At 45.9% G+C, this 13,748-nt stretch overlaps 1 protein-coding gene across 3 annotated transcripts in view; it reads left to right on the plus strand.

Moving 5' to 3' along the window:
- The window catches only part of Tmem241 (transmembrane protein 241), a 148,117-nt gene that overhangs the window by 75,537 nt on the left and 58,832 nt on the right, over nucleotides 1-13,748 (plus strand). For 2 of the 3 annotated variants that reach the window (XM_041659602.1, XM_041659603.1), the window contains exon 13: nucleotides 3,837-3,930. The exons of the other annotated variant lie outside the window; for it this stretch is intronic. In XM_041659602.1, coding sequence (XP_041515536.1) covers nucleotides 3,837-3,930 — 94 coding nt within the window. The remainder of the gene's footprint in view (nucleotides 1-3,836; nucleotides 3,931-13,748) is intronic. 3 annotated transcript variants of the gene reach the window in all.

The following is a 13,748-nucleotide window of genomic DNA, read 5'->3' on the forward strand; positions in this document are numbered from 1 at the left end:
CAGGCCAGCATGATACGGTGAGCCAACTGAGGTGCGGAAGGAGGCATTCTGGGAAGCAGCTCTGTCTCCAGCAGGCATTCCGAACACTCACACATGTTCAGTGCCAGCCTGAGTCCTGCAGACCTTGGCCTGTGCAGGCCTGTGCCTCAGCCAGGACTGTGGTTTTCAAGCTTGCCGAAGAGCTGGGCTTCCCACCCTTCCCCTCCACAACTACCACACAGAACTTCAGGGCGCAAAACTAACGAAATTGGTTCAGTTCAAGGGATGTTTGTGTCCTCACCATTTTGATCTTGCTTTTTTCTTGCTGCCAGAGCCAATCTGCAGAAACCTTCAGTGGAACTCCAAGACTCAGAAGTACATGGTAGAAACCGGCAATTAGTCTAAGTCTAGACACTAAACTGGCTTTGGGAAGGACTCAAGGATGGAGACCAAGTTCTTCATTGTCATCCTGCCCCGCCATTTCTAGACAAAATCTTGAGTGGTGAGGGCTGGGGAGGCTTTAGGCACAGTCTCAAGCTTGCATTTTGCCAGGAGGGAAAGAGGAGACCTGGGCCAACCCCGGGGTTGGTGGTTGCTAGGTTGCCAGTTGTGTGGCCTCTGGGCAGATTATCTGATCCTCCCAAGTTTTTGTTTTTTCATCTGTGACAAAGAACAGTAATACCAATATTGTGTGACTCGAATATGTATAAGTTCCTAAGCATCATACCTGGCCCAGATAATAGGGGCCATTATCAGTATCTGCTCAGGTCAGCTGCAAGAAAAATCTCCAAACTGTTGATGTTGAATCCTGGCCCTGCCGAGGATCTTATGCAGGATTTTAACTTGTCTTCACTCTTCCGGGGAGAAAGATTTTTTTTTTTTTACAGGCTTTTATACTAATCAATAGAGGTGTATGCTTTGGACAGTGCCTGTGCATGGCACGTGTTCAGTTCGTGCTGTCATTAGTCAAGAAAAAACGAACAAAACCAAAATTCTCAACCATGAATAAAAACCGTGCTGTCTATCCCCGCACAGAAAGGTGAGAAGCTGAGATGTAGAGACTGGAGAGCTGGCTCAGCGATTAGGAGCATTTGCTGCAGAGGACCAGGGTTCAATTCCCAGTGCCATGGTGTCTTAGAACCATCTGTAACTCTAGTCCCAAAGTGCACATGCCTACATGGAGGCAAAACACTCATACACAGAGAATAATAGAACAGATAAATCATTTTTCTTTTAAGTTGAGGTGTAGCTACGTACTGCTTCTGGAATGAGTATGCCATGTTCCTCAGGTGTTTTAAGGCAATGGGGCCATATTATAGACTCTCCTAATTTGAACCTTGTGAAGATTTTCTTTCTCACCCTGGAAAGCTTCAGGGAAATCCAACAGTGCTCCTGTTAGCTCCCCAGCTCTCGTCAGCTTGACTAGCCATTCGCCTGCCCATGAGCAGAGCTTTCACAATGGAGCTCTTGCTGCCCGGGGAATCTGGAATTGGTGTCCTTGAGTGTGACTGGGCAGGTGGGTTCTGGGGCACGGTCAACACTGGTTTAGTTACTGGAACAGAAGCGTTTTCACAGCTCCCTGGCATTGGCTCTGTGGGGACACGCTCTGGCTGTTTCTGGTCCTGTACCATTGACAGCTTTCCCCCAACTCAATGCATTAGATCAGGTCCTTTTATTTTAAGAGCTGTTGATCTTTGCTTGAATTGTCTTAACTGTCTTTTTACCCATCTGCCGTCAGAGCAAGGCTGACGTTTTTAAAAGTGTACCCTGTCTCGAAAAACCAAAAAAAAAAAAAAGTGTGTACTGTTTTCCCACATCATTTCAATAGTTCCTCCATGGCTATTTCTCAGGACAGGAGTGTTACCTTCAGGAAATCCTGGGAAAGCTCAGAGGGGGATGATGCTTACCTCAGGGGAAGGAGATAGCCATGACTAGAGACCCCTGAAACAGATCTTTCTCTCTCCTGGGGTTCTTCACTTTAGAGATCCCTTCTCTGTTTTTCAGAGGGATATTCCCCATATCAAAGGGGGTAGAAGAGCTGAACAGAGGATAGAGATAAAGTAGCCACAGTTCAGAAATTGTTTACAAACCAGCAAACCAAGCAATGGGAGGGAAGCACTGGGCGTTTCTCTACACAGCAGAGACAAGCTCATCCTAGTCAGGTCTGTGCGGAGGGAACAGGCTATGCTCATGCCCTTCAGCTGGTGTTGGACGGGGAGGGCAAAACTCAAGGATACGAGGAGGTTTGGGAGATTGGACACAGCTGGGATTTGGTCCCTGGCTGCTGGGGTGGAAGCTGCCAAGAGGATAACTCGGAACACTAGCTGTCTTTCTGGGGTCCTCAGCGACGTGCACCCTAGAACACCCCGCTCCAACTCTTTGATGACTGCTTTAGACTTTGGTGCTGTGACAGGTGTCTAAGAGAAATATTCAAACATCAAAATATCTTTTTTGGCTCTTGGCTCACATGTCTGCCCCAGGTTGTCTGGTTCCCTCACTTTGAGCCTGAGGGAGACTGATCCTGTTATGTCCTCCTGTGAGGTGATGTAGGAATCATAGAACTAGCAATAGAGAGTTTTCTAAAAGATTTGCTTAAGAGACATTAAATCACACAATGTAGAATTTAGCTAAGGGAATACTGCCCCTGAAGCTCCCCAGGCCCATTAGAGGTAGGCAGGCCTCACCATGCTAGGATGACATGTTTGTTCAACACGGCTGGCCGCCATCACGCCTCCACCAGCAGCTCAAGGGGGTAGTGCAGGGAGCGTTACAGCTACCATTAAGTCCCCGTGCCTGTTAGTAAGGTCCTAGTGCCCTACTGACAGGAAAAGTGTAGTTCTGCCTGGTGGACAAGATGACCCCATATAACAACTACTCACGGGGAAAAAAAAAACCCAGCTGGCGTACCTAACGATTATGGCTTTCTTTGCTGTGTAAATGTCCCATCTGCCCATTTGCCAGGCTTGCAGTGTCTTGTGTGTTTAAATTGTTCAAAGAGTAACCTGGGGCTGGGACCTACAAGAGATTTAAGGATGACAGCATATGTAAAATGCGTAAGCCTGGAGTGCGTATAGGTTAGTAAGACCTTCTGTTTGAGACTGGCTGTTCCTTGAGCAGTAACTGCAGCTGACGCATGTGTGCGTGTGTGCGAGTGTGTGTGTGTGTGTGTGTGTGTGTGTGTGTGTGTGTGAAGATTTTCCTCTCTTAAACTCTAAGTGAGCAGTTTCTCTCTGGGAAGGTATATTAATTCTTTAACGCTGGCGGGATACAGTAGAAGAGGTGTTTGCTCCCTGAAGCAGAAAGGAGATCAGAAAGGAAGGGCTGGGAGCAATGGGCTCCAGGGGTGCACTTCTGACCAGGTCCCACCTCCTCATGTTTCCATTATCTCTCAATTATGCCTTCAAATGATGACTCCATAAAAGGACTAATCCAAAATCGGAGAGCTCATGATGCATCCACGTCCCCACAGCCCCTCCCCTAGCAGTATTTACATCTGTGATGGAATCTTAATACTGAAACCATGACAATGCCCATATACATATCTTCTGTCATGACAGCCAGGTTTCTGAGCCTCTCTCAACTGCCAGTGAAATACTCTCATCTCTGTTTAGACAAATAGAGGTTCCGGTCTCTAAACTTGTTTTCATCCGGGGTACTAGAAAACACAGCTGTGATGGAGGTTGTGACATGCTCAGAAAGTAGACATTGATGGGGCGCAAGCTGTAGTCACAGCCCCTGGGGAGGGAGGGGAGGGAGGGGAGGGAGGGTCTGGCTCGAGGATGGAGGTAGATGAGCCGGAGTGACTGGCTGTAGCTGAAGGAAGGCTGCCTCACTAACAGGGTGTTTTCTCCTTTCAGCGGAGTTTTAGGATTCTTTCTCATGCTCAGCACAGTAAAGCTGAAAAGCATTCTGGCCCCAGGGCAGTGCGCAGCCTGGATTTTCTTTGCTAAGGTAAGAGAGAGGGGCTGGGAAAGTCTACCTCAGAAGCCTGTGTGGCCAGCCTTCTCAGCGTGGGTTGTGTCAAGGGGGACCTTTAGGAAACCGTTTTAGTGACTTATACCTGGTGATAATTTCTGAGACCTCTCCCCTCACCGCATTCCTAAAAGGTGGTAGAGGGAAGCCGACAGATGGCCAGAAGGAGAGACTTCAGGAGCCTTCAAGACTAGGATTGTTACAAGAGGAGCTTTTGTGTATCACAGTGACCAGGGCTGACTGACTAAGGGAGAGGCGGGTGGGCTGTGAAGGCTCCGGAGAAGAAGGCGACTGTGTGAAGCCCCATGGCAACAGAAACGCTCTCTTTCCCCTCCTGTCTGAAGAATGTATGTAGTAATAGGGGCGGCAGGGCTGCGTCCCCAGCACCCCGCTGCCTGCTCGGCTAGCTTATGCCCGAAATAATTACACGGACACTGTATTCTTTTAAACACTGCTTGGCCCTTTAGCTCTAGCACTTACAGGCTAATTCTCACATCCCCATCAACCCATCTCTAATAATCTGTGAGAACCGGTCTTACCGGGAAGATTCTAGCCTATGTCCATCCTGGGTCGGAGCTTCTTAGCGTGCGTCTGCCCAGGAGCCAGGAGCATGGCGTCTCTCTCAGGCGTCTGCTCCCGAGAGGAAAGCGGTCGAGTCTCTGAGCCCACTTCCTCTTCCTCCCAGCATTTTGTTCTGTTTACTCCTCCCACCTATCCTCTAACCAATAAAATGGGCCAGGGCAGTGCCTTTATTAGCCAATGACCTTCCTCCATCAAACGTAGACAGTTCTTAGGGGCTTAGGACCTCCATCGAACTAAGATAAGTTAGTTATTGGAGCCCCTGTCTTCAGCCATCTGTATTTTTTCTGTTGCTTTTGTTTTCTCTGGAAATGAGATTGTGCAGTGGAGATGTCACCTACACACATGGCCTGCCTTTAACAGTATTTGTTGTTCTTAGTAGAATGGGGAGGCTGCCTGAGATCTTAAGCATGAGAGAGGGAGGAAGTTGACAGAGTCTCGAAAACAAGCTGAAAGCTGGGATAACATTGTCCAAAGTCTCCATTTTCATGCTCCAAAAGCTGACTAAAAGCACATAAGAAAGCAGAAGTGTTTGTTCTTGGTAGGGATGGAGTGAATTCACAGTGTCCTTGCCTGCCGCTGCCCCGCTCCGCCAGTGTGATGGGGAGCCATGAAAATTAGCTTCCCTCCTTCTAGAGGTCGCACCCTCTGTTTGGGGCATTGTTCATTTGGGTGGCCATTTTGGTCAGAAGTGAACAGGAGAAGCTAGTAGTTCCACTGTCTTGAGTTTATAGGCCTCACTGGAGTGCTGTGGACAGAGGTCTTGCTGCTGACCTCTGTAGAAGCCTTGTGAGCTCTGGAGCCCACCATACGTCTCACACCGGATGCTTCTATGTCTAGGAACACACCAGAGGTAGAGCAGACTCAGACATACCCATACATCCCTGGCTAAAAGAGTCAGAGGAAGGTACAAGCCAAGGCAGACAGGAAAACTGCCTGAGGTTCAAACGTCCTCTCCTGCTGCGTAGAAGCAGAGACAAGATCTTCTGGCTCATGATATTTGAACAAAAGTCTCTTTCTGGTCCTGGCCAGGACACCAGTTACACTAGCGTGAAGAATAAGAACAACATTAGTGAGAACATCAGGGCTGCACCTTTTGGCGAGGCAGATTTCACACTTGTTTTAGGAAGATCACTGAACAAGCAGAACAAGCAACTGCAGTAATAAGATGTGGGAAAAGTCAGAGCTTAGAGTTGCTACCACATATTACCTAGAAAGCACAGCATTCACCCAAAAAATTAAAGACATTTAGAGAAGCAAATTATGGCCTATGGGAAAAGTCAGTGGGAACTGGCTTATCTGCTTCAGATGTAGAGTTAGCTCGGAACATTGCAAAGTGGCTCCTTCAGGACACTCAGGGTGGGACTACAGCCGTGTGAAATCAGAGGGAAGAGCCATGAATTCGGAGTGTTAGTCACAGGGAATTAGGAAATAACCCGTTGAACATAAACTGCAATGAGATTTCTGTAGAGGGACTCAGCAGATTGGGACGATAGAAAAAGCGAACTGTGAAAGAGAGAAGAAAACATTTAATACAAAGAAAAAAATTAATTGGAAAGTGTAAGCAGCACTCCAGAGACCTGTGAGACATCACACATATCAGCTTATATATAAAAACCGTCTTGGGAAAGGAAGAATCAGAGACAGAAAAGTATTTAGGTGAATAATGGATGAAACTTCCAGATCTTATGAAAGACATAAAAATTCAGTAAGTCCTGAAAACAAACAAAAACAGCATGTTACCTAAACAAATTATAATCAGACTGTTAAAAGACAAATAGAATATGTTAAACACATCGAGGAAAAAGGATTCAGCACACATGGAAGAAATCAGTGCAATTAGTGAAAAATAGCAAACAAGCCTCCAAACAAAAACCTGGAGGCCAGAGGCAGCAAGAGGAGGCCACATTCAACCTGCTAAAGGAAAAAAAAGACATATGCAACCAGGGACTTAATACATAGAAAAACTGTCCATCAGATATGACAGAAATAAAGACATTCCCAAATAAATAAAGACTGAGAGATGTGATGCTAGTGGCAATATCAATAGTTACATTAAATGTTAATAGACTAAATATCCCTTTTAAAGGGATGGAAAGATGGCTCAGAGGTTGGGAACTCTGACTACTCTTGCGAGGACACAGATTTGATTACCAGCATCCACATGGTGGCTCGCAACCACCTGTAAGTGCAGTTCCAGGGGATCTGACACCCTCTTCTGGCCTTTGTGGACACCATGAATGAATGTGGTGCTTAAACATACTTGCAGGCAAAACACTCAAACACAAAGAATAAAAATAAATGAATCTTTAAAAAGGGCAGAGGGTGTCAGATTGTATTTTTAAAAGGCAAGATCCAGCTGCATAGTCTCCAGAAGAGACACACGTTGCATCAAGGCTACTAGGAGCTGACTTTGAGAATGACGCAGAGCCAGAATCCTCATAGACATTTATGCAGGCTCTTTCAAAAACATCTCAGTACTTTCTATCAGGCAGACTGACAACCATGCAGGACCTATATGCCCAAAAAATGCTCACGAGGAATGAAAATGCACACTCATCAAAAACCCTATACTTTGGTGTTTATGGTCACATTAATAATAAAACCAAAACACGTAAAGAATGTAGATGTGAGTTTCTTAGTGGATGGATAAACAAGATATCGATGCATGTGGTAGAATGCTGTTAAACAGTAGCAAGAAATGAGCTATTAATATATGCTATAATACAGATGACTCTTAGAAGCATTCTGCTAAGTGGAAAAACATAGTCACAAAGTAATACGTATATTATTCCTTTTGTGTAAAATGTCAGAAAAACGCAAATTTATACAGACAGAATATATTGGAGGTTTTTCATGGAACAGAAATTTATTGCATATAGGTTTAAAGAAGTTGTGGTTTGTGGGATGGAAATGACTTAGAGCCACATTGTAGTAGTGATGGTTGCATAATCACATAGGAACTTAACTAAATTTGCTTACTAAAAATCATCACATTGGGACTGGAGAGCTGGCTCAGTGGTTAAGAGAACTGGCTGCTCTTCCAGAGGACCTGGGTTCGATTCCCAGCACCCACATGGCAGCTTATAACCATCTGTAACTCCAATTCTAGGGAATCTGACACTTCCACACAGACATGTGTACAGGCTAAACATCGATGTGCATAAAATAAACAAATCTTTAAAAAACTATTTAAAAGTCATCACATTTAAAAAAAAAGCCACAGCTTTCATTCCGATGCTGGGTTTTGTGGCTCGCAAACCTTCCTTACGGGCTGTAGAACATGGCATTCATTCTGGCTTTTACGATGTGATGGAGTTTATCTGTGTATGGTTTCGCCTATTTGACCACTGGTCTCTGAGAATTTCCTTTGCTTTTTTTTTTCACAACTTGAAAGGAAGTTTATAACTTTCCCCCCAATTCTTGTGGTTTGATGCCAATCCTTAAGTGTAGAGGATTAGATTAGGTGAACCATTAAGGTTCTTGGCAGCTTCAGATAAGCTCTCTCTTTCTCTCCCTCTTCAGTACATCTGTTACCCACCCCCAACACACAACTTTTCTATCACATGTGAGTTCTGTGTTCTTAGCGGCCAAGTATACCCATCTCCTGGACCAGCTGCATGTCTAAATGCACTGGCATTTGTAACATACCACAACTGTACTTGGTGAGACAGCATTGCCTGGTTATGTCATCGTGACCTCCAGTGTTTTCAGAAGGATGGCCCTGTGGTGCTAGAGGAGAATTTGGGTTCCTAAAAAAACTTGTAGACCCAGGCTGAGAGGCCTTGTTCCTGGCTCTAAAATAGTATTCTTTCTCAATCATTGTTCAAGGGGTTGTCATATCAGCAATCACTTGCATGCTTGCTTTCTTCCTTTCTTCTCTCTCTCTCTCTCTCTCTCTCTCTCTCTCTCTCTGTCTCTCTCTGTTTTCTTCTTGAGACAGGGTCTCATTGTATAACCCTAAATGGTGGTCTGGAACTCCTTGTGTAAACAGGCTGGCCTCACACTCACAGAACATCCTGCCTCTGCTCTTGAGTGTTAGGATTAAGGGTATCAGCACCATGCCTGGCTTCAGTAATGTTTCTATCATGATTATCATTTTCCTCTCTTGGAATCTGAGAAATACTTTAAGATCCAGAAAGCATTATAGTGCTTAGCAACCTTTGGAAAGAGAAAAGTCTCTTCTCTGAGTAAACTGAGCATGTGAAATCTAATGCACGGGCAAAATCTGAGCTCTTTTCTCACTGGGAGTACAAAGGACTGAACCAGAAAACGTGAATGGATTCAAGAGAACAGTGTGACAGTGACGTGTGGGTGTGTAAGGAGGGCACAGCCTGAGTTGCCACTCTTAGTGGGTCTTTCCAGCAGATTTAAACCTGTGTGAGAATTCTTCCCTGTTTGGGTAGTGCCTTATCTCATGCTTTTCATTTCAAACTGCTTGGGTCCTCAGTCGTTGGAAAGAAGCAGCCGAGGTTGGAGTGAGTTCTTAGTGATGATGATCCAGGAAAGGCAAGGCATCCCCAGTGGCAGCAGCACCTTTCAAAGCCAGCTTTGTGTAACACTGGGCTCCCCAGGAGCTAACGCCATTGTCATCAGCCAGCTGCGGCTTAGAAAACCAAGTCTGTCCTTTTAATGGCCCTTGGGAAATACTTTTGCTGATAGATCTTCTGATTCAGTTTAAGGTATTGTTTGTTTGGCTTGTTTTTATTTTGTTTATCTAGGGATTGATCCCAGAGTCTTAAACATACAGGCAGGAGCTTTACTGTTGAACTAAACTCTTTTGTTTTGATGTTGTTTTTCAAGATAGAGTTTCTTTGTGTAGTCTTAGCTGTCCTGGAACTTGGCCCTGTAGAATCTAGCTGGCCTTAAACAAACAGAGATTCCAGCTTTTGAGGGCAGAATTGTCTACAGAGTGAGTTTGAAAAACCAAATAATAATAATAATAATAATAATAATTTTTCAACCCTATGATCTCCTAAGCCATGGCCTTTTGGCCAACCTTCAATATCAGACATGATTTTTTTTTGTTTCTTTGTCTTGTTTTTGTTTGTTTGTTTTTTGAAACAGGGTTTCTCTGTGTAGCCCTGGCTGTCCTAGAATTAGCTCTGTAGACCAGGTGGCTAGCCTCGAACTCACAGAACTCTGCCTGCCTCTGCCTTCCGATTGCTGGGATTATAGGTGATATTTTTTAACGCCTGTGATTCTTATATCTGTGTATGAGCACACATATGCACATGTGGAGGCCAGAGGACAAGGTGTGGGAGTCGATTCTTCCCTTCCACCATTTGAGTCTTGGGATTGACTGAGGTCATCAGGTTTGATGGCCGTGCCTTTACCCATGGAATATTTCACTGGCCTTCTGGTTGTTGATGTTGGTTTGTTTTTTGGTGGAATTACATTTCATATATGCAGGACTCAGACTGTATTAGTCAGGGCTCTGTAAGGAACAGAACTGGTAGAATGAACTAATATTTATCTATATATCAGTAAGGATGTGGTCTGAGTCGTCGAACCATAGCTGGCTCTTTTAGGAAAGGATGGCTGTTGTTCAGTTCGCAATCAGATGTCTTAGCAGTTCCGGTCAGGTGCTGGAGTCCCAGGGAGGACTAGACAGCTGCCAGTTTTCAGTCCATGTTGTAATCCCAAAGAATTACGTTCTAACACCAGTGAAGGAAATGTGTCAGGATATATAAACTAGCTAGTGAGAGTGGGGGCAAGCAGACATTAGAGTAAAACCTTCCTTTTTCCATGTCCTTCTCTGTGGGCTGGCACTATGACATGGCCTATGAATCTTCTGACATCAAATGACCCTGACTTTGGGTGGGGCTCCCGCCTCAAATAATCCAGCCTGTGGCCAGCTGCTTGGGCATCAGTCAGTTCCTGATGCAGCTCTCATGCTCTGCTTCCCAGAGCCGTGGGAGGCCATCAGCACGGGGAGAGATCGTCCCTGCAGTGCTTGCTGTAGCCTTGGTGTGCGTGCGCCTCATTTGGCTCTGAAGTTCTTTCTAATTCTATTTTACTACCAGCCTGAAGCAGTTAGCAATCCTGTAAGATTTTAGATGTAACGTGAAGATGTGATATGATATGAAGGCTACAGCTTCTCTTTCAACAGACCCCTGTTGTACATGTTCTACCATTACTAAACATTTCTTTAGGGAAGTCTTTGGAGAGTGACAGACACAAGGAAGGAGGAATGTATTAGCTGTGTTCAGTGCCTGTCCAAGGCCTGTTATAACGCAGAATAGATAAGGGTGAGTTGGGCAGTGATGCCAATCTGGGTAGCAAAGGAGTGGCTGAAAGACTCCGAGAGTCATGGTTTCCCAGGCAAGGTTGAAGAAAGGAGCAGGATCCAGGCAAGATGAGCTGCAGGAGCAGTAAGGCAGGATGAGCTGCAGGAGAGTAAGGCAGGATGAGCAGTAAGGCAGGAGGAGCAGCAGGAGCAGTAAGGCAGGATGAGTAGGTGGGTGACTGTGAGTTGGTTAGAGGAGGAGCCGGCGGAGGCATAGGAAACTTGGGGAAAGTCAGATGGCAGTATAAAGAAGCTGCTCTGTAGAGCCCATTGTGGACTCTGGACCAGCTGCTGGATGGTAAACAATGCTTGGGCATGTTAATGTAGAAACAGATCTTAGAAGGAACTGAGCTTCCAGCATTCAGACCAGAGGTAAACCAAAACTTCAGTGGCAGGAATAAAAACGTTGGGAGTCAGAGCTGCCTGAAAATTTGAAAGAAAGTAAATTTTAATCAATCTATCTTATGATTGCTACGGGACATGCTGAAATAAAGACTAGACCATGTTAGAACAGATGGCGTGGGTGATGATAGTTGTAAAACACCAATAACGATGGATCCAGAGAAGCCTGGATGCCTCCAAGGTTTGTAACATTCATGGCATGGCAGACAGAAGGGCAACAACGAGACTGCAGGGAGTGAAGCTGGTGAACTATTCTAGACAGATGCACATTGCAGCCAAGCATCTAACTAGAGCTGCTTCGGGTTGGAAACCTGGAGAAGTGGGTGAGAACTTAGATCCTGCATCAAACAGTGCAGGACTGGAAGCGGTCACTGGGAGAGGAAAGAGAGGAATAGAAGAACGCAGGCAGGCACTTAGCTTGGGAGACGTGCAGGTGCTAGGAACCATAATGGTCAGGTCCCTAGTGACAGCAGAGGGTGGAAGGAAGGCCAGGAAGGGCTGTGAGAAGCGCTGTTAAGAGAACAGGTTGAAAAAAATAGAGCGAGGACATTGGCAGCCTTTGAGGAAGCAGTCAAGGGCAAAGTAGGAAAGAAGATGGCTCCTAACTCCCTGAAGAAGTACCAGGCTGTGAACTGTGGTCAAGAGGGTGACAGCCTGATCTCATGATGAGATGTATTTTCTAGAAGAAGGACTTGGGTGTAAGAATGATGGAAGCCAGAGAATGAGGGGAAGTGGGGAAGACTGGTATCAATAGTTTGTGGAAGAACCTGGGGGCTGGGGCTGTCCTGGAGAAACCAGAAAGCCTTTTACCCACGAGCCTTGGCAGAGATGGTGGTAGATGAGAAGGAGGCAGACAGAACTTTAGTCTCCATCTTGAGAGGTGTGGGACAGGGATGTGGAATTCCAGGGTTGGGGAGGGAGGGAGGGGGAGAAGAGTGCTCACTCCTTGACTCTTCCCACTATTCACCGAACTTCTCGTCTATGATATGAAATGTGTGTGCCCCACCCTAAAATTCATAGTTTGAAATCCTAGTCTCTAAGGTGATGTTCATAGGTATAGCTTTAGCACATGGTAAGATTATGAAGGCAGAATCCTTCTGAGTGACATCAGTGGCCTTATTAAAGCGGCACCAGTCAGTCATGGTGACTCATATCTTTAATCCTTGCACCCAGGAGACAGAGGCAGGCAGATCTCTGAATTTGAGGCCAGCCTGGTCTATGTGACCAGTTTCAGGCCATACAGGGCTACAGAGTGGGATCCTGTCTCAAAATAAAATGTTCCGTGGAGCTGCTTTGCCCATGCACTGTGAGAATACAGAAGAAGGAAGCAGCTCTCCTGTAGTAGTGGGGGCGGCGGCGGGGCTGCGTCCCCAACACCCCGGCCGCCTGCCCAGCTAGCTTATGCCCCGAAATAATTACACGGACACTGTATTCCTCCAAACACTGCCTGGCCCATTCTCTTCTAGGCTAATTCTCACATATTAATTTAGCCCACCTCTAATCATCTGTATGTAGCACCCCAAGGTGCGCTTACCGGGGAGATTCCAGCCTAGTCCATCCTGGGTTGGAGCTTCATCCCGGGAGTGGGGCATGGCGTCTCTCTCGGGCGTCTGCTCCTGAGAGGAGAGCTGTCGAGTCTCTGACCTCACTTCCTCTTCCTCCCAGCATTTTGATCTGTTTACTCCACCTACCTATGTCCTAACCAATAAAATGGGCCAGGGCAGTTCCTTTATTAGCCAATGACCTTCCTCCATCACTCTCCCAGGACACAGAACCCACCAGCATCCTGATCTACACTGGACAGTCCTCAGAAGAGTACGAAGTACAGTTATGTCATCTATAAGCACCCCAGTCTCTGGTCATTAGTCATAGCAGCTTTGATGGACAAGATACCAATATTGGTTACTTTGCTCATTGCTGTGATCAAATACTCCACAGAACATGGTAAGGCAGGAAAGGTTTATTTTGGCTTACAGTTTGGGAGAACACAGGCCTTCATGATGGGGAAGACATGGCAGCAAATTTCCATTTCTCCATGGAACAGGAAGCAGTTATTGGAGAGGAAGTGGGGCTAGGATCGAAACCTCAAAATCTGCACATGTAGCCAGTTTCCCCTATTGATGTTCCTCCTCCCAAAACAGTGCTACCGTAAATACAGGAGCCTATTACAGTGGTGTTCCCCTGAAACCCTCAGGTCTTTCCCCCATAAAGCACAGTCTGGCCTGCAGGGCATCTAAAGACAGCTCAGAGCGGCAGGACTGCAGTAACTACCTCGCTGTAGCTTTTACATCTGATACAGCTCTGCACAGGGAACTGCTAGTGTTGAGAATCATGATATCTACTCAATAAAACATTTGCCAGGTTTATAAGAACTTACTGGAATATATCACTCCACAGTGGGACTTTCTTCTGTCCCTGTCACTTGGTCTAACCTTCTCTTGTGGAAGAGTTTGGTGTCAGGGGTTTATTGGGACTTTTGTCCTTAACTCAGATAGTCAGAATTCACTCTTAGAAGGCAGTTCCCTCA

Source organism: Microtus oregoni, unplaced genomic scaffold (genome assembly GCF_018167655.1).
Source record: "Microtus oregoni isolate MIOR12 unplaced genomic scaffold, Mior012 000011F_ref0000422, whole genome shotgun sequence".
NCBI lineage: Eukaryota > Metazoa > Chordata > Mammalia > Rodentia > Cricetidae > Microtus > Microtus oregoni.